Below are 27,033 nucleotides of genomic sequence, written 5' to 3' on the forward strand. Positions count from 1 at the left end.
CCTTCCTCGTCCTTGGTTGAAGAGATCCTATTGTGGGATCTATTTGCCATGGTGGATCTATGGAAAAAACGGTGTTTCGTTCCCCTTATTTTAGCCATTGCACTCTAGATTTTTGTCTCCAATATATTTCCTCTTGTTTACATAAGTGATCCCAGTCTTGATGAAGTTTGGTAACTTGTTCATTTATGCCGCTATCGAAACCCTTTGTAATAAGAGTTTGATTGAGTGTCTGCATTTTACCTTCAACCTCTTTTTTTGCTGCAAAAATGTTACCAAATTCATTCTTGTTCCAATCTTTAGGTTTGAGCTTGATGTGTTTTAGTCTTTTGTGGAGCAGAAACATTCTTGTTCCCTGTGTTATCACTCAGGTTGTCCTTCTGGTCAGCTCAAAAGGATACGGCCGAGGTAACCACAGACCAATCTTTGGACTGCAGGTTCTAGCCCACCTGCAATCAGAGAGGGCTCTCTCTTTCTGATTTAGCTTTGTTGATATGGTTTTAGGCTAGTTATTGAACTCAAGGGGTTTTGTTTTGATTTTGGTGGGAAGGATGATGCTTTCAAGTAAAGAGGCAGGGATAGCATGAAAGTTTTAGAACCATTGGGCGTGGAGTCAAGGAGTAGGACTGCTGGTGCGTTTTCTTGGTCACAAGAAGGAATTATGGAGCAAGACAGCTGCATATGAAACAATCATTCAAGGTAAAAGAGATGGATTAACAACTAAGGAATGAGGGGCAATTAAGAATCTCTCATTAAGGTTAGCAGAAAGAGGATAAATGAGCCCTATCTAGGAGCAATTAAGAATTCCTAGATAACAGTCATTTATATGTGAAATAGATCAAACATGAGCCATAACAGAATTCATATTTATGCCTAAATCAGGAGGAAAACATTAAGAAGCCACAGAAACTGAGCATAGAGTGCAGCTAAGCAAATTCTAAACCAATCCTTTGTTCAGTGACTTGAGCATATGTGAAATTGAAATAACAGAGGTAAGGAACACTTATTGATTCATACTGCAGCATAAGAATTCCACATTCACTTCTTCAAACCATCAGACACAAAGCAGACAGTCTGTCCTCCAAAGCTTTTTAGCAATATTTGATTAAGTAAAACATCTCAGATATAGTGCGAGTCTCTAATGAAGATTATCAACCAACCAACCCCCTTAACAATGCAGAGGGTCATATAAATAGGGAAAATTATCCAGAATTAATCTATTACAGCTGACCTAAACAGGTCCAAAAGAAAATGATTACTTTAACCTAATCTTATCCAAAAATAAATGCATGAAAATATCTTTGAGTTGTGCTGAGGGCAGTTGTATCAAACTGAGTTAATGTCTGTCCTGGGTGGCTTGGTGCAGTCTTTTTGTAATAACTATGATTTGTCTTTTACCTCTACCTCTAACTTGGTTTTGCTGCTGTTTGGTGGCATTAATGTGCACTAATCCCGACCAGATAAGTTTTTAAATGGCCTTAATTGCTTTGCTGACTTCGATGAAAGTTTTTAATTTTCACCTGCTTTGATGTTGCTGAACTGATACTCTTTGCCGCTTCCTGATACTCTTTGGCACTGAACCTGGCCTCTTTAATGTCTTCTAAGTGCTTTAGACTGTCCCATCGACCTTTATGGCAGCTGTTCGGCCCTCTGTTGCTTTAAAAACTGTGTTCGCGCCTTTCTGAACGCTTTGCGAAGAAAATCTGGTCCTTTTGCGCCTTTCGGGCATGCTGGAGGCCGAGTCATGAAGGGGCTTTCCATTTTTGCCTATTTCCCGTATCCATGCGCGATTGGCGCTAGGCGCTAATCGCGCATGAAAAACTGCCTCAAATTCTGATTCCGGGCTTCCTAGGCTGCGATTTGTGCCTTTTGCACTTTTTGACGGTGACGTCAGCATGGCGTCAGCAGGCGGGTCCCAGTACGGCGGTGACGTGGCAGGGTGATGTCAGTGGGGTGATGACAGCAGTACGGCCGGGTGACGTGGTAGTACGGCGGAGGAGGGGACGTGGTAGTACGGTGGCAGCTACATGGCAAGGACACGATGGTAGGGGGCCGACGCGGGATGGTGACATTAGCGGTGACGTGGTGCTGACGCAGGAGGGGGGAAGGCGGTTTACGGTTTCGGGCGCACCGCCTTAGAGAAAAAGTGGTTTCGGAGGAGGGGGCTCTGCCACAGCCGGGAGGGCGACGCGTGGCAGGAGTACGACGGGAAAATCGCCGATCTCCCAAGCATTAACCCTCGGTGGCTTCAGAGATGAGAAGACTCGCCCACCGTAGATCTGTGGCGTGGGCGAATTCGACAGTTGGCAGGACGGACAGGGAGGCGGAAGGTTAAAGCCGGGGGCTCACGCGAATATTCGAATCTTAATATAGCGCGACGGGGGGTTTGAACTTTGGTTTTGCGGGTGAACAACACCGGCGGGGGTTAAAGGTTTGATGAACATAGCTTTAGGATAAGGGTGGAAAGTGGGTTTTATAGGGCCAGGATTAAGAAGGAATGGTTGTTAGCATGACCAGGTGCCAGGCTAACTCTAGTTAGGACACATATGGGTTAGTAGGAGCCCCAGATGGACTACTGCCTCCCGGACTTAGAAGAATATGGCTATAGTGCCATGGGGAGGATTTATTTAATTTTTTTGGGATTTATATATTTTTACATAGTAGGGGAAAGGGAAATGATTGAGGGAGCTAAATAATAGAGTTAGCAGTTAATATGGAAATGACAAGAAAGCGCTAAGTATGTGGATCTTAGACTATCAAAGGGGGAAAAGTGACTCATAGAGGAAGAATGGAAATACTTGAGTGAAGTAGATCCTCACCAGGAAAATGATATGGAAAATGATGAAACTAAGAGGAATCAAGCAGATCTTGACCTCTTTAGGGAAATTAGTGAGTGATTTGGGAAATAAGAAGAAGGGGAGTTAGAGGTATCCAGCTTGAGCTCCTCCAAATAAAAACTGCCTTACATTGTGATCTGAAGTAAAATATCACTTTGAAACACAAAATTGATCACAAATCAACATTCTGCAACCTCAAAACTACCTACCCAGCCTACTTACCTAGCATTTTTTCTTCTTGGGTGCACTTAGACTTGCAGACCCTGATTTACAATTTTTCTTTTGACTGCCCTCCTATCTAAATCTACACTTATTTCTGCCAAGGGCCCAGATTAAGCAGTTGGGCTCCTTTGATTCTCTACCTATCTACAAATCTGCCAAGATTAAGCTGTTTGGACAGATATTCATTCTCTATTTCTAAAGCAAGAAATTGAAACCTAGGGAAACCAAGATTAAGCTGTTTGGCCTTCCCTTTTACAGAACATTCTTCAAAAATGGTTAAGTCATCAAAATTGGAATACAGCAGTGGCATTTAGACTGGCACACTCTCATGGCCTCTTCTTTGGCCTCTTTAGGAAATATGGAGCATTGCAGTATGCAAAGTATGACATATTTGGCATGAAAAAATGTCAATCATGAAAGATGAACACCTGTTGCAACAGGAGGCTAACAGTGGCTCCACTTGGGGATGGCTTTTTCCTTGTGAAAAGCCAAGAACAGTAGGTCAGACTGCCTTGATCTTCTATTGTTGTTGTAGACTGAAAAACTTCTTTGTGCTGGTTGTTAAGAGTGTGAAACTTTGAAATATGAACAGCTCTCTCCTCAACTGAATTACTGTGAACTGTATAGCATCGCCTGCTTTCTTCTGCGAGCTTAATGTTATGTACAATATTGCTTGAGCATTGTGCCTTTGAAAAATGTAGATCAAAACTGATGTGTTTCTTTTGGCTCTGGTCTAGAAACAGTTGCTAAAAGATTGCTCCTCTCCTATTGATACTGTTTGACTAAAGACTGTAAGCTGCACACTATTTTGCTTTTACCATGAATTTCTGTGATATGACAGTGCTACTCTTGCTATTTTGTTGAGATTAATGCAGAGATAGAGTCTTAAAAAAGGAATTCTTGCATTAACTATGTCTTCGCAAACTTTGCTGCTGCTTCTCTAACCCTCAGACTACTTATACAAAAGATAAAAACAAAGTGCTGATATATACACATATCAATCTACAAAGAAATATGTACAGAGCTGCATTGTATCCCTTTAAAAGGGATCATGGTAATGTTTTAACATTCGGCCATTAACAGGGTCTTCTTCAGCAGTGCTGCCCTCTACAGATTTGAGAAAATATGTGTTATTCCCCTGAACAGCAGAAATAACGAATGGCCCTTTCCATAAAAAATCAAACTTTGCATGTTTTCCCTTGTCCTCTCTTCGTGAATCCCACCTTAGAACTTTGTTTCCAATGTAGAAATCCTCAGCCTTAGCTCCCTTATCAAAAAACATCTTTTTGAGCTTTTCTTGCAATATTTGAGCTCTGTCATAGACTTGCTCTCTGGTTTACTGAAGATGGATGGTGTGATTGATTCTTCGTTGAATGTCATTTGGTTCAGCGTGAATCTCCTGTAACAGTTTGATAGTAGGGATGCCCAAAGATGAAGGAAATCTAGCCTCCATGCCATATACTAGCTCATAATGGCTCATCCCAATGGATTTCTTGGTTGAAAGTCTGTCTGCCCATAGGGCATTTGTGAGGTTTTTATGCCAGTTCTTCTTGTTTTCTTCTAAGATCTTCTTGATAATATTAATGAGACTTTTATTTGAGGATTCAACCAAGCCATTACCTTGAGGGTAATAGGCCGTAGAGTGGCCCAAGGTAATATGAAATTTATGGCAAAATTTGATCATCTTTTTGGATTTGAAAGCAGCAGCGTTGTCAGTAATGATCTTCTCAGGGCAGCCAAATCTAGAAAGGATATTGCACTCAAGGAATTGGATAATGATGGTGTCATTGGCTTGCCTGCATGGGATGGCTTCAACCCACTTAGTGAAATAGTCGATGACTGTTAGAATCCACTTGTGCTGGCCTGAGGAGGAGGGATGGATTTCTCCAATGAAGTCAAGACCCCATTGTTGAAAAGGATTTTCAGTTGAGATGGGTTTAAGGGGCAGGGGCAACAACTTTCTTTTGCCCTCAAAGATTTGGCATTTGTGACATGAAGTAGCAAATTTATTTACATCTGCAAAAAGAGAGGGCCAGTAGAAACCAGCCCTTAAAATTTTATCAGCAGTGGACTTCCAATATAGATGTCCTCCACAGTCACCTGCATGGAATTATTTCATGACATTGTTAGTTTCATTCATGGTTAAATAGTTAAGCAATATGCCTTCGTGATTTCTCCAAAATAATGCACCATCTATGACACAAAACTTTAAAGCCTTCATTTTCAAAAATCTTTTCTTGGTTCTGGACAATCCTGGGGGAGCAAACAGGTTTAACAATACAAAACGTATATCGGCATACTGTTACACAAAAATATCGTCACCATGATTATTTGCAGTCAGTATGAGTCTATCATCACTTGTACTGTCCTCCTAAGCAAGTCTAGGACCTCAGCTCTTCAAATCAAGCTTTGAAAGTGGGAGAAAGACATTAAAATTCAATGTAACTCTGGTTCCACACTTTCTCTCATGGTCACCTTCGGTCCCCCACCTTCTGTGTACAAAAGCTGCGTACCTACCCGCTTTGTTCCTAACGGTGCAGGTGCGGACCCCTGTGAAAGTCAAAAGGCACAATTTTTATCTTAAAAAACTCACTTTGGGTTAATTCTAGAGTTTTCTAGAAGGAGTTTTGACGTGGATTGTTCGCTCTGAGGTGGTTCATGCATCCCAAAAGAGAAGGAGCTAATCCCTTGACTAAAGGAGCTATCCCTTTGAAGGAGGGCTTTATCCCTTTGAAGGAGGACCTAGTAACTTCCCTCCATTGCACTATAAATACAGGCATTGGGGTGAGGACTAGGGAGGTTAGAAGCTGAACATTTTGAGGGTAAATGCTGGTGAAATTGAGACTCTTTGGTTGAGCTTGAGAGGAGAGATCACATACCTCTTGGTTCCATTGGAGAGTGAGTGAAACTTGTCAAAGTAGAGGAGACATCTTGTTGGACCCTGGGAGGAGCTTGTACAGCGTCAAGGAAAAGGTTGTAAGATTCTTCTTCTTTCGAATTAATACAATCAAACTCATTTTTCTCAACAAGTATCTTATGTTATTTGTTTCATGGACTCCTTGACTTTCATGTTAAATATGTTTTATGCAATTGGTTTTTTCAGGTGTTGTTTAATGTGTTTTCCTTGTTTGTGTTTTCAGATTCGCGAAAAGGAGTTCATTTGGATCAAAGGAGCGAAGGCATCCACAAGCTTGCGTTGGACCAAAGGTAGGCCCTAAAAACCTTTGTTTGCTATTGTTAATTGAAGCATATTTAGAGAAAGATAGTGTCTGGTTGGTTTGCTTGTCGTTAGGTCTTCTTTAGATTCTAGGAAGGTCTATCTTGTCCGCAAGATTGACTCATTCCGCGCGATAAAGGCAACCGCGGTGTACTATTTTCTAGATCAAAGATTATTAGGTTCGGGTCCTGAACATCAACAGCTCCTATAGCCGACAAAAGTAATTTACGCTGTGCTGGGCATGATTGCAGCACTTCCAAAGCCGACATTGCTGAGGGTGAAACAGCTAAATCCTCAACAATGTTATAATTCTGAGCCGCTCTCGCATGTGGATTGAAAGCTGACTTTCGAAGTATACCCTTGGCGGGCGGTTTGATTACTAAGTCTGGATTAGGTTTCTCGATCTGTAGTGGATCGGAACCGGGAGCTGAGGTTGATGGATTAGAATGAGAAGATTCTGCTTCTTTACCATCAACAGAACTTTTACTACCATAATCTTGCGATCGAGTCGCAATCCTTACATGGGACATCATTAATATGGGTTCCCAGATCCCAGTGATAGTAAAAAACAGGCCTATTCATCGGACTGTAATTGATGAGGGAGCCTCAACGTGTATTATGTCGATACAATGTTGGAGATCGCTTGGTTCTCCTTCACTAAATCAATCCCCGACAATTCTTAAGGCCTTTGATGGCCGTGGGTTTCATCCTTTTGGCATTCTACATGATTTGCCTATAAGGGTTGAAGGAAAAACCGTTAGTCTAGATGTGGAGGTGGTTGATGCCCCTCTAGACTACAACCTTCTCTTGGGTCGAAGTTGGTCTTACGCTATGACAGCGGTCGTTTCGTCGGTCTTTAGAGTCATAAAGTTTCCACATAATGGAAAGATTGTAACAATATACCAGATGGCTTACTTTTCATCCTACCCAGCCTCTTCGGAGAGTATTCAGCATGTTGGTAAAACAACTATCCCATACAAGGATGTTGGAGTAGGATTAGTTAAAGATGTCGGTTTACTGGGAACTTTTCCTTTTCCTCCAATCAACGCATCATCTTCATTTGCAACCATTCATATGATTACATCAGACACTATTTTTTATGACGATCCTTGGATCGTTCCTTCAAAATCTGAAATAGACTCATTTGGTAATTCCATGCCTTTGAGCCCATATGAAATTGCCTATGAAGCCGTGCAGTCTTTTGCCGACACGTGTTCAACCGAAAATGACTTAATGAATGTGGTCCGTGAGGAATCACTTTTCACATCAACCTCGGATTTAACTATGTTTTCTGAACTTGTTCACTCTGATGAGCAAATTCGTGAAATCCTATGTGTAGATGATTTACCATGGGAAGATCTCCATCACAGATCTTCGTTTTTACCTGAGGATGATCGTGTTGAAAATGATTTCTCATCAATCTTTATGACTGAATATGTCAAGGAACCTCAAAATCCAATGAAACATCCCGATTCAGAGTTAAATTTGGGAAACATCTCTCGAACTATTCCCATTGACATTTCGGTTAAGCCCGGAATTGTTGAGAACATTCATATAGGTGCCTCGTGTACAGATAACGAAATCCAATTATATAAGGCCCTATTTCAAGAATTCTGCGACGTGTTTGCCTGGTCCTATGAGGAAATGCCAGGAATTGATCCCGCGATTGTTGTTCATGAGATCAAGACTTACCCGGATGCTAAACCCGTCCGACAACATTTGCGTCAGATTCACCCACGAAAAGCTGCTGCAATTAAAGCAGAAGTTGAAAAACTGTTGAAAGCAGGTTTCATTTATCCGATCCCGTTAACGGATTGGGTATCGAATATTGTTCCGGTTAACAAAAAACAGGGAACAATAAGAATATGCATCGACTATAGGGACATTAATCGAGCTTGTCCAAAGGACAACTACCCAACTCCTTATATCGATCAAATCATTGATGATTGTGCCGGCAGTGAAATATTTTCCTTTATGGACGGTTTTTTCGGATACAATCAAATCAACATTCTACCTGCCGATCAACTAAAAATGGATTTCATTTGTCCATGGGGGACATTTGCTTATTGCAAATTACCTTTTGGGCTTAAGAATGCCGGAGCAACTTTTCAGAGGGCGATGTCTTATGCGTTTCATGACATCAAGCACATTGTGCAACCCTATCTCGATGACTTGCTTGCTCATTCATTACATCGAGCTGATCACCTCGTCCACTTACGTGCAATATTTATGAGGTGTAGGCATTATCGTATTTGGTTAAACCCACACAAATGTGTCTTCTGTATAGAAATGGGTCGATTACTGGGATTTGTAGTTTCGAAAGCCGGCATTCGTGTTGATCCCTCGAAGGTCGAAGCTATTATCAATTTGCCTCCTCCTTCAAGTCTTCGCCAACTCCAAAGTTTGCAGGGGAAAACAAACTTTTTACGACGATTCATTCCTAACTACGCCAAGGTTACAAAGGGTTTTACACGGTTGTTGAAACAAAATACTCAATTTTCTTGGGATGAGATAGCTCAGAAATCTTTTGCTGCACTCAAACACGCGTTGACCCATGCACCGTTGTTGCATCCTCCCAACTACAACCAGGATTACTTTTTGTACCTCGCCGCCTCCCATTCCACCATTGGAATGGTCTTAGTTCAGGAAGATGAATTTGGAACGGAACATGTGATATATTACCTCAGTCGAACGTTAAATCCAACTGAGCTAAAATACTCACATGTGGAGAAATTGGCATTGGCAGCCATTCAAGCTGTCCAACGTTTTCGTCACTACATTTTACTATGCAAAACTACAGTCATTTCGGATTGCAACCCTATGATCTACATTTTGACCAAACAATTGATAGGGGGCAAGTACTCTAAATGGATTGTTATCCTGCAGGAGTTCGACTTGGAGTTTGAGAAATCTAAGTCTAAGAAATCTTTAGTTTTTGCAGAGTTAATGTGTGACTTCCCGCGTGCTGACACGGAAACTGTGGCAGAGGAGCCCATTGCGGACGAATCTTTGTTTCTAATCAGCACTTTAGATCCTTGGTATGGGGATATCATCGTCTATCTCCAGACCCAATCCTTTCGGTCATAAATTTCAAAGTTGGAACGTCAGAAAATTCGCTTCCAGTCCCAACAATTCAAAATTATTGGAGATACTCTTTATCGCCGTGGGGCGGATTCTATTTTTCGACGTTGCTTAACTCACGAAGAGGCTGAAAGGGTTCTAAATGACTGTCACTCTGGAGCATGTGGCGGTCATATGTCTGGGTATGCCACAACCCAAAAGATATTGCGCGCTGGCTACTTCTGGCCGTCTTTATTTAAAGATTGTATTACGACGGTCCGAAAATGCCACAAATGCCAGATTTTTTATCGTAAGATGCGCGCTCCACCCTCTCCTCTCCACCCTATAATTGCCGTTGGTCCTTTTGCCAAATGGGGTATCGATTTTATTACTCGTAACCCTCACTCGGCCGGGGGGCATGCGTATATCATCCTTGCGGTAGATTATTTTACTAAGTGGGCCGAGGCGATGCCTACATTCGAGGCAGACGGCAAGACAACTGCAATTTTCGTGTTCAATCATATAATTGCTAGGTTTGGTGTCCCACAAGCGATAATCACTAATCATGGATGTCATTTTCGAAACGTTATGATGACCGAACTTACAGGCCAACTTGGTTTACGTCACGATAGTTCAACTCCTTATTATCCACAAGCGAATGGTCTGGTTGAGTCCATCAACAAAGTTTTAGTTATCATGATCCGACGAATCATTGGGATTCATTGGTCGAATTGGCACAACATGCTATTTTCAGCGCTTTGGGTGTACCGAACTTTAGTAAAAACATCAACAGCGTTCACTCCTTTCCAACTAGTTTATGGTTTGGAAGCCGTGTTACCCATTGAGTGCGAAATCCCGTCACTGCAAATGGCCATCGAGTTACTTCCAGCTACTTCCGAAGAGGAAAAGTGTTTGTTATACTTAGCTCAATTAGATGAGAATCGACATGATGTTGCATTGGCGATCGAAACTCACGAAAAACGTATGAAAGCTCAGTATGATCGGAATGTGACCCCTCGAAATTTTTCGGAAGGAGACCTAGTGTTATTGTATGATCAAGCTAATGATAAATTAGGTGTTGGAAAATTCGTTCCTATGTGGCATGGGCCCTATATTGTCAAGCGAAAGCTAGAAAAAGGGGCCTATGAGTTGGTAGACTTTGACGGGGACTCTTTAGGTAAACCCAGAAATGGCCTTTACTTGAAGAGGTACTATGCTTAAAAGAATGGGTATGGAGATTTTTAGTTAGGTTAGTTTTTCTTTCTAGCAAGTGCGTTTTAGTTGAAAAAGTGTGCTTAGCTTAGAGAGTGTTTTTCGTCATTATTCCTCCTTATCTTGGTTTTACTCTTGATATTGCAGATGTCGATGCCTCTCCAAACATACATTGGATTTGCTGATGGTGCTTGTCGTAGTACACGGAACATTTCTCCGCAGCTTGGGTTATCTATTCGCCCTCTGACGAGTTAGTTTCTATGCATGGGGTAAGCCTCGGTCAAACAAAAAACAACATTGCAGAATACAGTGCAGTGATTGAGTTATTGTCTGAATCTATTTCATTTGGGATTCGGAGTTTGATAGTGAGGTTAGATTCTGAACTCGTTGTATTACAGCTTAATAGAGTGTAAGCCATTAGAAATCTAGTGTTATTAAGATTATTTTTGAGAGTGCGTCTCTTGGAACGTGAGTTTGATTACATTGAATATCAGCATATTCCAAGGTCTTTAAATACATTAGCAGATGCAATTGCTTCTCGAATGTTAAATAGACATTTGCAATAATCATACATGTAAATTTAAAACCATTCCATAACATGATTTACAAGATAAGCCGGTAAGAGTGATATATATATATATATATATATATATATATATATATATATATAGGAGTGTGCCAAAAAATACATCGTCCTCGATCATAGGTTGAAAAACACCTTATGATCGGCAAAAATGATAAGTACAAAAAACAAAATGTCACATGTGCCCACAAAAAGCGATCATGCTATCACTGGTGATGATCTCTATAAGAAACCACTGCCCGGGCCACCTTGCAAAGGAACCTCCTAAAAGGTCCCGGGACTCCAATCACATAGCGCTGAAGTCGACGAGGAATGTCGTCTATAGTGGTCTCAGGAATATCCCCTGTCAAGCGCTCAAGATGGCCCTCCAACTCGGCCAAAACCTCTGCTGATTCGTCCTGTGGGGCTAGCAAGGGTGCAACTGGTTGTTTCCTCTCGAAAGGCCGAAGAGAGGCTGGTCGCTGTGGACCCACATCTGCATTTTAAATTTTTACTATCAGTTTTGAGACGATGCAAAAATAAAAAAAATTTAAATAGAAAAGTTGAAAAGGATTTTACCTGACTCGTCCCACTGCTCTCCTGGTGGAAGAGCCATGTCTGGGTCACCACGGAAATCTATCCCAGCGTAAGGGAAGTCCTGAATGGCAAAAACCTGGTTTTCCAACCATTGGAAATACTCAGGTTTGAACCGAGCAACCTCTGTCCTCTCGTCCGAGTGACGGGCCATGATTGCGACCCATCGCATCAGTTTGGGCTCTCGAGGAAGCCCAGCTCCAATAGTAAGATGCTGTGGAATCAGCATAGGAACCCTCTCCAGGCCAACACTCACGACCAAAACCCCATAACCAAAGGTCTTTAGTCGTCCGCTCTTGGCCCTGGTCAGTTGGCCTTTCACATTGGCCAGCACAGCATTGCACCAGTTGAAGATGGTGCCTTGAAAGCAATCAACTGCCATACGCATCTGGGATCCGGTGGCAACATGTAATGCGGCAGCTCCGCAAAGTCTGGTGACAGTAAACGCAATCACCATGAGCTCAGGATGGGATATGGTTTTTATGTCTATCCCTTTGTCTTTAGCCTGGCTGTTGCAGTACTCTAGCCAGAGGCTATCGACAGACTGGCCACCTGGCCTAGTCCCGTATAGAGTCAAGTCCTCGCCTCTCTTAGGCAAACCAGTCAAGAAATAAATGTCTTCCAGCTCGATTTCGAGCTGGTGCCCGCCAATGAAGAAACACTGGTCCTGTACGCTCCATCGGTCCAGAACTTGTACAGTCCGCATGCCCTCAAAGCATCAAGTGAAGGCTGATGATTCCATGTGGCAGTATCCACATCCTCATGCTCCCGTTCGCACCAATCGAGCATGATATATTCTCTGCATCAAGAATAAAGATTAATTAGATTGCTAGAAAACTTTTTGATTGGTCCATTTTTGAGAAATTTTGGGTTCAAAACCCTTGCGGCGGGGTACGCACCCACCACGTTAGACACAGTGCGTGGGTCCGCACTTTGTCTTCACGGAAGGTGCGGACCCCGAGCTTTTTCCCAATGGAGAAAAAGTCGGGGTCCGCGGGTTCGCAATGGTAAACCTGCGGACCCCCGCGCACAGGTTTTGCGCCCAAAAACTCTCCCAAAAAACAAAATGAGGGGCTAAATCAAAAAACTAAATGGTTGAAAATGAAGAGTAAGGTGATGTGGATTACCTGGAGAAGACAACGCTCGATTCCGATGGTTGGATTTTCCACAATCTTCACGGGAAGTTTTCTAAGCAAAAGCACTATTTTCTCACCCAAACTCGAACGGTAAAAATGAATTGACAAAGGCCCTTTTTATAAGTTTTTTGAGTAAATAAATCGCAAATTTGTTTATGTTTCACTTTGAAAAGGTATTTTTCAACACTTTTATCCATTTCAAATAGGTATGAGTAATGTTTGTGTCTTTGTGCAGAATACAGGATTATTCAGGCGAAATCTACCATTTTCAACGAAAAAACAAGTAGAGTCATCTTTAAGCCCTTTTCTGACTCCTAAAACATGAAAAGATTGCCGAGCGTTTCTTTTACACTCGTTAAAATGGAATTAAAAGACGGTCCACTTACAGCTCCTTTCCGACCGTAAAAAACATGAAAAGATTGCCGGATTTTTGTCATTTCAAATTCGATATTGGTTATAAAACAACGTGTCGTTGATCACTTTTTTACTTTTTTGGATCAGTGACACTAATAACGAAAAGTACTCCTTGGTCGTAAAATATCAAGCGGTTCTCTCAAGTATTATTTTATACTTTTTCGGGCTTGGGAGACACAAATTTACGAAAAAGGTCAACCCTGGAGTCTTCTTAAGTTTTTTCAGACTCTCCAAAATTGAAAAACACCAAGTTTCTCCTATACTGGACTTGTTAAAATTTCACAGTAAAGGACCTGTTCAATTACAAACAGGAACGAACCACTCCTTCTTAGGGTTCGAATCTAAACTAAGTTGGACTCATCCGAAGGATGAGCTTATAATCAAGCAAATGTTATCCTCCTCAAGCTTGTCAAAAATAAAGAGGTACTTGCCAGAAATGGTGGGGGAAAAGAGAGGAAAATGAGTCTGTTTGTCATACTTTGTAACCCCTCTTGAACATGACACTTTTATTCACCTGGGTTGAGAAATCCTTTGCCTAACAGTTGATCAAACCACATTGAAAGTCTTCAGCCAGTTTCTGGGTATTAACTTTGGGTCAATTGTCACCAAGCCATCTGTTGTGTCGTTATGTGTTCAAGAGGTCACTGCCAATAAGCCATTCATCTGCAAAATATCTGTCATCCATCTTGAACTTCCTTGAGTCAGTCCTTGCAACTAAATTTCTTCAACTTGATCTATGATTTCGTGTTGTGGGCTTGCCTACGACGGATCACTTTCTATCGACATCAGCACATTATCTAGAAAGATGATCTAGGAATCATCAGTACCTTGAAATCTGCATGCCTCAATGGCAGGTTTCTCGCCTTTGACGACAGTTTGCATCATTGACTTTCAATCGAAGGATTCCGTGACATGTTCGACATCAACACATCTATTCACATCTCGTGGATTGTACTGGGTACTTTGAGAGCCATTGAAATCACTGGTGGTTTCTCTCACACTTGTTAACAGTTTATATCATTGACTGGTAATCAAGTGGTTTCTACCATGTTCGACATCAACACATTTATTCGCATGGATAGAATCGTACTATTTCGGGATATAGAAATGAAGACCCTGGATCTAGTTTCCACCATCCAGGCTGCGAGGAATTTTGTATTCATTATGTTGTGGACTATTCATAAACAGATGGTTGCGTCCATACTATGTTCACACGAGTCTATACTTATGATGTTTTACAAGATCATTCCTGTATCAGACAGTAGATAGGTTTTCTAGTTAGTTTTGATCTGAGTATGGGAATGCCTACCTCAGCGATGATATGATCTCATATATATATCTTGCATTGAATGTTTTTACAGGTTCTGACCGGGCTCTCCACAAGATAATCCTCGAAATGATAAAGTACTTCACTCTTCCTATATGATAAATGAAATCCTCATCTACTACAGACTTCGCACTTTAGGGGGCAATCTGTTACACAAAAATATCGTCACCATGATTATTTGCAGTCATTATGAGTCTATCATCACTTGTACTGTCCTCCTAAGCAAGTCTAGGACCTCAGCTCTTCAAATCAAGCTTTGAAAGTGGGATAAAGACATTAAAATTCAATGTAACTCTGGTTCCGCACTTTCTCTCATGGTCACCTGCGGTCCCGCACCTTCTGTGTACAAAAGTTGCATACCTACCCGCTCTGTTCCTAACGGTGCAGGTGCGGACCCCTGTGAAAGTCAAAAGGCGCAATTTTTATCTTAAAAAACTCACTTTGGGTTAATTCTAGAGTTTTCTAGAAGGATTTTTGACGTGGATTGTTCGCTCTGAGGTGGTTCATGCATCCCAAAAGAGAAGGAGCTAATCCCTTGACTAAAGGAGCTATCCCTTTGAAGGAGGACCTAGTAACTTCCCTCCATTGCACTATAAATACAGGCATTGGGGTGAGGACTAGGGAGGTTAGAAGTTGAACATTTTGAGGGTAAATGCTGGTGAAATTGAGACTCTTTGGTTGAGCTTGAGAGGAGAGATCACATACCTCTTGGTTCCATTGGAGAGTGAGTGAAACTTGTCAAAGTAGAGGATACATCTTGTTGGACCCTGGGAGGAGCTTGTATAGCGTCAAGGCAAAGGTTGTAAGGTTCTTCTTCTTTCGAATTAATACAATCAAACTCATTTTTCTCAAAAAGTATCTTATGTTATTTGTTTCATGGACTCCTTGACTTTCATGTTAAATATGTTTTATGCAATTGGTTTTTTCAGGTGCTATTTAATGTGTTTGCCTTGTTTGTGTTTGCATATTCGCGAAAAGGAGTTCATTTGGATCAAAGGAGCGAGGGCATCCACAAGCTTGCATTGGACCAAAGGTAGGCCCTAAAAACCTTTGTTTGCTATTGTTAATTGAAGCATATTTAGAGAAAGATAGTGTTTGGTTGGTTTGCTTGTCATTAGGTCTTCTTTAGATTCTAGGAAGGTTTATCTTGTTCGCAAGATCGACTCATTCCACGCGACACATACCATGGGGATTGAAAAAAGGTTTCACTGATCTGTGGAGTCGCCAGCTCCTGTTCATTGTCCAATTGGTTAATTTCTAAGGCTTGAAAGTTTGTTTCGGACATCAATTTGGCTAAACCTTGTCCCTTTATCAGCTTAGTTGGTTTTATTTCTATGTCATACTCAAGGATATTGGCAATCCACTTGCCTCTTTTGCCCTCTAACCCCTCTTGGGTTAATATGTCCTTTACAATAGCATTTGGGACATAAGCAATCACATGTGAATATAAAATGTAAATTCGGAAATCCTTGATGGCCTTAACAAGGGCATAGGCCTGCTTTTCCATGATTTGGTAGTTCAAAGGGGCATCTCTTAAGGCTCGGCTGAAAAATGCAATTGGATTTTCATTTCCCTGATCATCCTTTTGCAAAAGGATGGCAGCTATGGTGTGATCAGATGCAAAATAAATTATGATAAAATCTTTGTCAAATTGTGGACTTGTGAGGACAGGGGCTTGGGTTAAGGCAGATTTGATGCTCTCAAAGGCTTGATTGGTCTCGAGAGACCGTTTTACTTTGGCATCCTTTTTTAACATGTTGCTTAACAGTCTTATCAGCTCAGCTAGATTTGGAATAAATCTCCTCAGGAAGTTGATCTTCCCAAGGAATGCTTGCAACTCTTTTATGTTCCTTGGATATGGGATTTGGAGGATAGCTTGGATTCTTTCAGGATCAATTCTAATCCCATCTTTTGATATGATATAGCCAAGAAGTTTGCCTTCTTCAAGGCCGAAGAGGGACTTCTTGAGGTTCAAGGAAATGCCATATTTCCTACATGTCATGAATATTTGCTTCAAATGTTTTAGGTGCTCTTGATCAGATTTGGAGAAGGGGGTTAAGTCATCAAGGTAGACAACTAGGAACTCATGTATTTCTTTGGCAAATGCAATGTCCATTGCTCTTTGAAAGGTAGCACCGGCATTTTTAAGTCCGAAAGGCATCTTCACATACTTAAATGTTCCCCACGGTGTGGTAAAGGCTATCTTGTCTTAGTCATCCGGGTGAACTAGTATTTGATTGAAACCTGAAAAGCCATCTAGTAAAGAGATTCTAGATGACCCCACTACTCTCTCCAGAATATGATCCATTTTGGGCAATGGGTAGTGGTCTTTTAGGGAGACTTGGTTTAAATTTCTTAGGTCTACACATAGCCTAATCTCACCTGGCATTTTTCTTGTGGGAACAAGATTGGACATCCATTCAGAAAATCTGATGGGTGCTATGATACCTACTTCAAACATTCTTTTCACTTCCTTTTCAATCAAAGGAAGAAGCATAGGATTGATTCTCCTCAATTTTTGTTTGAAGGGTTTTTGGTTTTGTTTTAAGGGAATGGTGTGTTGGATTACTGAGGTGACATAGGACTTCAAGTCCTCATAGCTCCAAGCAAATACATCTTGGAATTCTTTGAACAAATCAACATATTTGGGCTTCTGATCAAGTGGCAGATTTTTGGATAATTTGATCATTTTGGGCTGCTATGTTGTTCCAATGTTGTGTTCTTCTATAGCAGCGTTCAATGGTTGCATTTTTTGTTTTTTGGGAACATCATTGGCATCAAACATGTCTTCCAATGGAGTGAGGCCGACAGGGAGAAAGTTATCATTCAGATCAACGATCTCGGCCTCTGTTTCTGCTATTTCCTCCAAATGAATCTGTTTAAGCTCTTCTATGTTTCTATTGTCAAAAACAGTTGGGTTCAGCATTCGTTTGGCTGTTACAGGTGTTACAGCCTGCTGATTTTCATTTGTTTGTTGTTGTTTATCCGTCATAGCATCCATGTCAATGTTAATATTTGAAAACTCATGCTCAAGAGTGAGGAAATTGTTAATCTGGGCATCATTTTCGAATACTTGCCAATCTTTAACATTATTTTGGACAGCAGGCCTAAGTTTTATCTCAGCAGTAAAATGGTGATTTGGCTCAAAGGGAAGCTTGCATGTACTAGCAAACGTGGCTAGGCTGTGTGCATGAATGTTATGCTCTCTTGAAATCTTGGCAAGCTTGGATTCAGTGAATGTATTGAGTATACTAGTGGCAGCAGTCCTATAGGCCCTCATTCTATTGTCATTGGTAACAAAATTACCTTTCATCTGTTGTATGATTAAATCGAAGTCACCTAAAATGGACACTTTTGCAGCTCCCAGAGCTTTGAGCAGTTTAAGGCCTAGGAGGAGAGCCTCATACTCTGCCATGTTATTGGTGCATTTAAAGTTCAGTCTGTAGGCATGGCCTTCTGCATGATTGTTATGTGTATTGTGAATCCAAACACCTACCCCCGCTCCTAGCTTGTTAACAGAGCCATCAAACTCTAAATACCATGTGATTTCTTGCTTGTGGTAAATATCAAGAGTTTCAGTCATTCTTGCAATGGACAGATTTGAACTTACTGTTTGGGGAAGTTCTTCTTGTATGCTGGTTGCGTCTGTGGTTTTGACAGTTTCATAAGTATGGGCAACCGATTCTTCATTGGTGTGTATGTTCAGTTCTAAAGCCAATGGCTTAACATCCATAAGAGGATTTGTTTCATCATTAAATAAAATAAAAGAATCCATATCAGAATGGATTGAGTAAATGGGAAAATTTTCAGGGTTGCTCTCACTAGTTACCACATACTTCATCAGTGTTTCTCTATATAGTCTCTTTGGTTGCCCAAAGACAGATATAGTGGCATAAGAGAGGTCTAATTGGAGGGACCCTTGGAGTTTTGCTCCCCAAGATCTTGACAACAACATGTCGTACTTTGGTGGAATGTCAGCAACCACCACATCCATGAGGATTGTCTTGTTAGGAAATTGGACTAAGGAGACACACAGGTCTTTGATGAGGCCTAAACACTTGACTTGACTTGAGTCAAAGGAGAATAGATCTTTGTAGGGTCTTGTAACATCAAGGTTCAGCTTTTCCATTACAGCTTTGGGCATAAGGTTGTGTGAGGCACCTGAGTCAAACATGGCATTGTGCAGGACTTTGTCATGTATATGTAAACTGACATAAAAGGGTAAGACAGATCCATATGTTGATTTTCCATTAACTTCTAGACCGAACAGCAGCTCAGGCTGATCATCAAGAACATTGACATCATCCTTGACTTCTGGCATTTGAAGTGATCTTTGAATTTGTTGCCTATACACATTATGTTTAGCAAGTTCGGACAAGGGGATGGATATCTTCAATTTACCTATTTCTGCCTCTAAGTCAAATGATTTTTCAGATTGGGTTTTAGTATTGTGAGAGGCAGGTTTCCCTTTTTCCATTGGAGTATCAGCAATTTGGTCTTGTTTATCAGTGTTATGGGAAGTGACTGCTTGCAGTTTTTCAGCTTTAGGAGGGCTTTTTGGAACACTGCTCGAGTTCTTTTCCGAGGAAAGAGGTGGCAAAGGCTGGTCAATAGAAGGCTGCATTTTTGTTATGTCCTCTACACTCACTTGATGCGGGTTTGGGATAGGTATATCAGCTGGTTCTGTTATGACGGCCTTGCCTTTAGTCTTGTTGGGCTGTTTGCCATCCTTTGGTTTGCTAGGTTCAGAAATATCAATGGTCCTAGTTCTCAGTTTATACTGTTTGTGGACCTCATACACAGCAGTATCATAGCCTTGTTTAAAATCAAAAGACTCACCAGACTTAGTCTGAAATTGATTAAAGTCATGCTCATCTTGGTCTTGTTGAGTTAGGAAAATTTGTTGCTCAGCCCTTGAATCCACCAAGTTTATGTGAGTGTCCTCTGGGGGTTCACTAGATGTAGAGGCTTCCGCATAATTTTCATGAAAAGGGGGCCTTATGTCATGGTTTGGGCTAGACCTGTCAGCATTTGCATTCTGCGTTTTCCTGAAATTTGGGTTCCTTATGGTATTGGGCTATTGTGCTTCCCATGAAGACTTCCTGTCAACACTTTCTACTCTGTCTCCTAGCCTTTGCATGCCACTGATAATAGCATGAAGTTTCTGATCTAAGGCTGAGGTTTCTTCCTTAAAGGTGGTTCTTCTCTCCATTCTAGCTCTGTTTCTTTTGGCAATTAGGTTGGCCTCTACGCTAACAGCAACATTTTGCATGTCTACAAGGGTTTGAGGGGCTCTTTCTTTTAACTGGTAGGCCATATCTGGATCGAATCCATCAGGGAATTTATACAAGGCAAGGTCAGGTGGAGGTCTTAGGTTCTGCGGTATTGCATTATAGACATTGTTGAATCTTGCACAGTAATCTAGGACAGACTCTTGAGGGCCTCTTTTTATTGTATCGTATTCAGCTAGTATGTGCAAGGGGCCTTTCTTTTTCTCCCATCTGTTGGTAAAGGATTGGTAATGCTCATCGGGAGTGGTTATAGAATTTGCAGCAAGTGATCTGAACCAAGTTCTTACATCACCTGTTAAACTTTGGACAAAAATTTTCATTCTCACGCTATCATCATCTATTTCGTAGTTCTCAAAGTAATCTTGCATCTTCTTGGTATGCTGAAGGGCTGTGAAAGTACCAGTCCCATCAAAATATGTGATTTTAGTTTGATAATCCTGAGGCATAGCCCCAGGGTTTGCAGGTAATTGCAGGGGTGCATATCTATTAGCCATATTCAAAGGAATAAGTGGAACAACAGGAACAACAGGGACAACTGGAACAACAGTAGTGGTAATGGGAGTATGTGCAATGAATGGAGGTGTGGAAGGAGTGCTTTGAGAGGTGGAAGATGAACAAGGGGAAGCAGGGGTTGAACGAAATAAAACTTTGACAGGGGTTGGAACACTGCTTGGGTGAACTGCTTCAGGACTATTATCGGAAAAATCTTCTCTTTGTTCTTGCTTCCTAAGGATCTTTGGGATTAAGTTCGGATTTTCAAAAGCAGCTGGGGGATCTGGGTCTGGATTTGACCTAGTATAACGAGAATTCTTTTTGGGAGCCAGATTCTAAATTTGTTTTGGTATTTTCTGTGAATGTTTTTAGAATTAGCAAGGAACTGATCAAATTTTTGGAACAGCTATCTGTAGTTTAAAACTAGCATGAAGATTGATTGAAGCAACATTTATTTACTCCTGTAAATGCAAAGCAAGAACAATTTCAAAGGCTTCCTGGTCGGCATTCAGGCTTCTTCTGTAGTTTTAGGGAATAGACAGCACTTGAACAACTGATTTTTGCTTCTATGGAGTTTTCCAACTTGATTTGTGAAATTAACTGAGGATGGTCCCTAGTGGAGTCGCCATTATGTTATCACTCAGGTTGTCCTTCTAGTCAGCTCAAAAGGATACAGCCGAGGTAACCAGAGACCAATCTTTGGACTGCAGGTTCTAGCCCACCTGCAATCAGAGAGGGCTCTCTCTTTCTGATTTAGCTTTGTTGATATGGTTTTAGGCTAGTTATTGAACTCAAGGGGTTTTGTTTTGATTTTGGTGGGAAGGATGATGCTTTCAAGTAAAGAGGCAGGGATAGCATGAAAGTTTTAGAACCATTGGGCATGGAGTCAAGGAGTAGGACTGCTAGTGCGTTTTCTTGGTCACAAGAGGGAATTATGGAGCAAGACAGCTGCATATGAAACAATCATTCAAGGTAAAAGAGATGGATTAACGGCTAAGGAATGAGGGGCAATTAAGAATCTCTCATTAAGGTTAGCAGAAAGAGGATAAATGAGCCCTATCTAGGAGTAGTTAAGAATTCCTAGATAACAGTCATTTATATGTGAAATAGATCAAACATGAGCCATAACAGAATTCATATTTATGCCTAAATCAGGAGGAAAACATTAAGAAGCCACAGAAACTGAGCATAGAGTGCAACTAAGCAAATTCTAAACCAATCCTTTGTTCAGTGACTTGAGCATATGTGAAATTGAAATAACAGAGGTAAGGAACACTTATTGATTCATACTGCAGCACAAGAATTCCACATTCACTTCTTCAAACCATTAGACACAGAGTAGACAGTCTGTCCTCCAAAGCTTTTCAGCAATCTTTGATTAAGTAAAACATCTCAGATATAGTGCGAGTCTCTAATGAAGATTATCAACCAACCAACCCCCTTAACAATGCAGAGGGTCGTATAAATAGGGAAAATTATCCAGAATTAATCTATTACAGCCGACCTAAACAGGTCCAAAAGAAAATGATTACTTTAACCTAATCTTATCCAGAAATAAATGCATGAAAATATCTTTGAGCTGTGCTGAGGGCAGCTGTATCAAACTGAGTTAATGTCTGTCCTGGGTGGCTTGGTGCAGTCTTTCTGTAATAACTATGATTTGTCTTTTACCTCTACCTCTAACTTGGTTCTGCTGCTGTTTGGTGGCATTACTATGCACTAATCCCGACCAGATAAGTTTTTAAATGGCCTTAATTGCTTTGCTGACTTCGATGAAAGTTTTCAATTTTCACCTGCTTTGATGTTGCTAAACTGATACTCTTTGCCGCTTCCTGATACTCTTTGGCGTTGAACCTGGCCTCTTTAATGTCTTCTGAGTGCTTTAGACTATCCCATCGACCTTTATGGCAGCTGTTCGGCCCTCTATTGCTTTAAAAACTATGTTCGCCCCTTTCTGAATGCTTCGCGAAGAAAATCTTGTCATTTTGCGCCTTTCGGGCATGCTGGAGGCCGAGTCACGAAGGGGCTTTCCATTTTGGCCTATTTCCCGTAGCCATGCGCGATTGGCGCTAAGTGCTAATTGCGCATGAAAAACTGCCTCAGATTGTGATTCCGGGCTTCCTAGGCTGCAATTTGCGCCTTTCGCACTTTTTGACGGTGACGTCAGCATGACATCAGTAGGCGGGTCCCAATACGGCGGTGACATGGCAGGGTGACGTTAGTGGGTGACGACAACAGTACGACTGGGTGATGTGGCAGTATGGCAGAGGAGGGGATGTGGTAGTACAGTGGCAGCTACGTGGCAAGGACACGATGGCAGGGGGCCGATGCGGGATGGTGACGTGGTGCTGACGCAGGAGGGGGGAAGGTGATTTACAGTTTCGGGCGCACCGCCTTAGAGCAAAAGTGGTTTCAGAGGAGGGGGCTCTGCCACAGCTAGGAGGGCGACGCATGGTGGGAGTACGACGGGAAAACTGCCGATCTCCTATGCATTAACCCTCGGCGGCTTCGGAGATGAGAAGACCCACCCACCGTAGATCTGTGGCACAGGTGAATCGGACGGTTGGCGGGACAGACAAGGCAGCGGAAGGTTAAAGCCGGGGGCCCGCGCGAATATTCGAATCTTAATATAGCACGGCGGGGGGTTTGAACTTTGGTTTTGCGGGTGAACAGGTTATGCGTCGGTGGGGGTTAAAGGTTTGATGAACATAGCTTTAGGATAAGGGCGGAAAGTGGGTTTTATAGGGTCAGGATTAAGAAGGAATGGTTGTTAGCATGACCAGGTGCCAGGCTAACTCCAGTTAGGACACGGATGGGTTAGTAGGAGCCCCAGATGGACTACTGCCTCCCAGAATTAGAAGAATATGGCTATAGTGCCATGGGGAGGATTTATTTAATTTTTTTGGGATTTATATATTTTTACATAGTAGGGGAAAGGGAAATGATTGAGAGAGCTAAATAATAGAGTTAGTAGTTAATATGGAAATGACAAGAAAGCACTAAGTATGTGGATCTTAGGCTATCAAAGGGGGAAAAGTGACTCATAGAGGAAGAATGGAAATCCTTGAGTGAATCAGATCCTCACCAGGCAAATGATATGGAAAATGATGAAACTAAGAGGAATCAAGCAGATCTTGACCTCTTTAGGGAAATTAGTGAGTGATTTGGGAAATAAGAAGAAGGGGAGTTCGAGGTATCCAGCTTGAGCTCCTCCAAATAAAAACTGCCTTACATTGTGATCTGAAGTAAAATATCACTTTGAAACACAAAATTGATCACAAATCAACATTCTGCAACCTCAAAACTACCTACTCAGCCTACCTACCTAGCATTTTTTCTTCTTGGGTGCACTTAGACTTGCAGACCCTGATTTACAATTTTTCTTTTGACTGCCCTCCTATCTAAATCTACACTTATTTCTGCCAAGGGCCCAGATTAAGCAGTTGGGCTCCTTTGATTCTCTACCTATCTACAAATCTACCAAGATTAAGCTGTTTGGAAAAATATTCATTCTCTATTTCTAAAGCAAGAAATTGAAACCTAGGGAAACCAAGATTAAGCTGTTTGGCCTTCCCTTTTACAGAACATTCTTCAAAAATGGTTAAGTCATCAAAATTGGAATACAACAGTGGCATTTAGACTGGCACACTCTCATGGCCTCTTCTTTGGCCTCTTTAGGAAATATGGAGCATTGCAGTATGCAAAGTATGACATATTTGGCATGAAAAAATGTCAATCATGAAAGATGAACACCTGTTGCAACAGGAGGCTAACACCCTGAATATTCAGATCTTCTTTCCACCATCTTGCTATGTTGCTAATAAAATCTGGGTGTGTAAGCCATATATTCTCAAATCTGAAAGGTCTATTCTTTGGGGTTCCAATACCCTGTACCTCCATTTGCACAGGCCAATGGTCCGAGCCTCCAAAGGGGAGAATTCTCACTATCATTTCCTTGTCTGTGAGCATAAGGTCCTCTGAAATAATGAATATGTCTAACTCTGAAGCTACCTGAGACTCCCCTCCTCTCTTGTTGTTCCAAGTAAAGAGGCCATTATTCATTTTAGTGTCAACTAGCTTCATATTATCTATGAAAGTTTGAAAAGATGTAGAGTCTTTGCTTAAAGTTCTTGTTCCCCCTTTTTCTGCATTAGTGATTTGATCATGTTGAAGTCCCCACGCATGATCCATGGAACTCCTAAGTGCCTATTTCTTAGTTCTACAAGAGAATCTAGAAATCTGAGTTTGTCAACCATTCTTTGTGGGCCATAAACATTCGTGACCAGATAAGTATCGCTGTCTCCTACAAGCTGAATAATCACTAATAATAATTCCTAGTTGCCTCAACATCTATTATACCAATCTTTTGGGGATTCCAAAGAGTGAGTATTCCTCTTGTTGTGTTATCTGCTTTAACTTCTAGAAACTCAAATCTATTGAGCCATTTACTATGAATTTCTTTGATTTTTTGAATGGAACATTTAGTTTCCTAGATAAAGATCATATATGGAGCTTCTTGTTTCATTCTATTGCTAAATATTCTCTGTTTTCTTTTACTACCTAAGCCTCTAATATTCCAAGTTGTGAACTTCATTATTAAAGATTTGTGAAAGAGTAACTAGATAGATCTTTCATTTTATCTGAATCTATCATTAGCTTTCTACATTCCATTAGTAGCTCATTTTGATTTTTCTTGCCTCGTTTCTTTCCTGGGTTTCTAAGAGCTAATCCTGGTGTGGTTTTCATAGTTTTCACTCCTTCGTTGCCTTGCCTTTCATTGTTATTTTTCCTTTCCTATTCTCTTGCCTGAGTTTTCCATAGATACAACTGCTGTACTCGGTTGAACTCTTCTTGAGGTACTGAGTCTACCCCTCCAATGGTGCCCTGTTTCAAGAATCCTTCCAGATCTAGGTTTTCTCTTTCCAGAATCTCTTGTAGTTCATTATCCTCTGTTTCCATCTCACTCTGAGTCATTTCTTGATCCATCTCAAGTTCCCCATCGCTCATCACTGTTTCCTTCTATTTAGAAACACTTTGTGCTATTTCCCTGTCATCTTCTTTCTCCTTCTCCCCTGAGCTTCCTTCCATTACCTGATCTTCTTTTAGTATTTCTTCCTCTTCTTTGAGAACTTGGTACCTGTTCAGACTGGCCTGTTTCCCTTCTATTTTCTGTTACTTTGGCCCCCTTTTGCCCCCTTTTCCTCTATGACCCACTTAGTGAAAGATCTCAGCGTCTTTCATTGTTGTTGTTTTTCCTCTGTTCTTTGTCTTGCTGAGAGGGCAGTCTCTAAATAAGTGTCCATGCTCATGGAATCTGCAACATTTGAAAGGTATATGTTCGTAATCTACTATTTGCACCCATTCTTCATCAAAACTTCCAAGATAACCTCATTTGGTAGGGCTCCCGATAGGTCCATATCTGTACATATTCTTGCAAAGGAAGTATATTTTCCCCTTCTAGTGGCCTCAAAGGCTTTAACAAAATGCCCTAGTTTATTACCTATGGCCGCTAACCATTCTATTTGCCAGTAATCAAGAGGTAAGGAGTAGAGTCTTACCCAGACCAGGACTGAAGTAAAAGTTTCTCACTCCGGGACAAAATTCATCATCCATGGCCGCATGTAGAGGCCTGTTGCTGCATAGAAATAGGGTCCTCCTTCAAACACTCTGTCTTTGTCTTCAATATTTGTAAATACCACTGTGAAGAATCCCTTTGACCCAAGGTGTAGGTATATACTTACTTTCGGTTTCCAATGGTATTTGATCCATGTTTGTAATGCCTTCTCAGTGGGCCATAATCCCATGAATTTACAAATGATAGCATAGGTCCGCATGTGGTCCCTATGTGCCTGCAGAGCAGGATCATTTAAAACTACTCTAGGAGTGACGACAGTCTTGGGTTTACATGGCCCCTTCTGTGCCTTGTTTTCTGCTCCCTATTTTTTGTCTTCTTCCTCATTGTCTTTCATGCTACTGACCTCTCTTGGTTTCGTAAACTCCTGATCCTCTTCCAGATTCTTTTTCCTTTCTTCAGCAGCCCCTCTGACAGACTCCAAAGGTTTCTTGCCGCGACTGGCCACAGCCTGCTTGTAGGAGGGAGTGGAGCTCCCCCCTTTATGTGCCTCCATGGAGCTTAGAAACCTGAAACCCTAGCTGTTTGTTCACTGTCTCTGCAACCACCGCCTTCCAGCTCACAACTATACTATCCAATTCCATAAAATATTTTTAATCATAATGAAGATAAAGAATTCAAATTTATTTTAAAGATAATTATGTTATTGGTTATCAATTTAATTAAAAAATATTTAAAATTAAATTAAAATAAATAATAATAAAAAATATTTTGAATGAAAAATGAATTGGGTAGGGAGTATTGATAAGCCATGGTATTATAAAATATTTTTAATTATAATGAAGATAAAGAATTCAAATTTATTGTAAAGATAATTATATTATTTGTTATCAATTTAATTAAAAAATATTTAAAATTAAATTAAAATAAAAATATTTTGAATAAAAAATGAATTAGGCATGTAGCATTGATAAGCCATGGTATGGGTATAAAGAAGCTTATTTACAAGTTAAAAATTTGCATGGTAAAAGGGGTGACTCTTGTGGTTAAGAATGTGTTACATGTTTTTTTAAATATATATACACTAAACTCATATAATA

The 27,033-nt window shown here is 41.0% G+C and overlaps 1 protein-coding gene across 1 annotated transcript in view; it reads right to left on the minus strand.

Moving 5' to 3' along the window:
- Positions 1-26,489, minus strand: part of LOC149146129 (GDSL esterase/lipase At1g28650-like) — a 32,903-nt gene extending 6,414 nt beyond the window's left edge. The window contains exon 1 of the mRNA XM_089452671.1: positions 26,340-26,489. Within this exon, the coding sequence (XP_089308797.1) occupies positions 26,340-26,489 (150 nt within the window). The remainder of the gene's footprint in view (positions 1-26,339) is intronic.
- Positions 26,490-27,033: the final 544 nt, after the last annotated feature.

Source organism: Pinus tabuliformis, chromosome X (genome assembly GCF_031772625.1).
Source record: "Pinus tabuliformis cultivar Carrire ecotype Pingquan chromosome X, CPIR1, whole genome shotgun sequence".
Taxonomy (NCBI): domain Eukaryota; kingdom Viridiplantae; phylum Streptophyta; class Pinopsida; order Pinales; family Pinaceae; genus Pinus; species Pinus tabuliformis.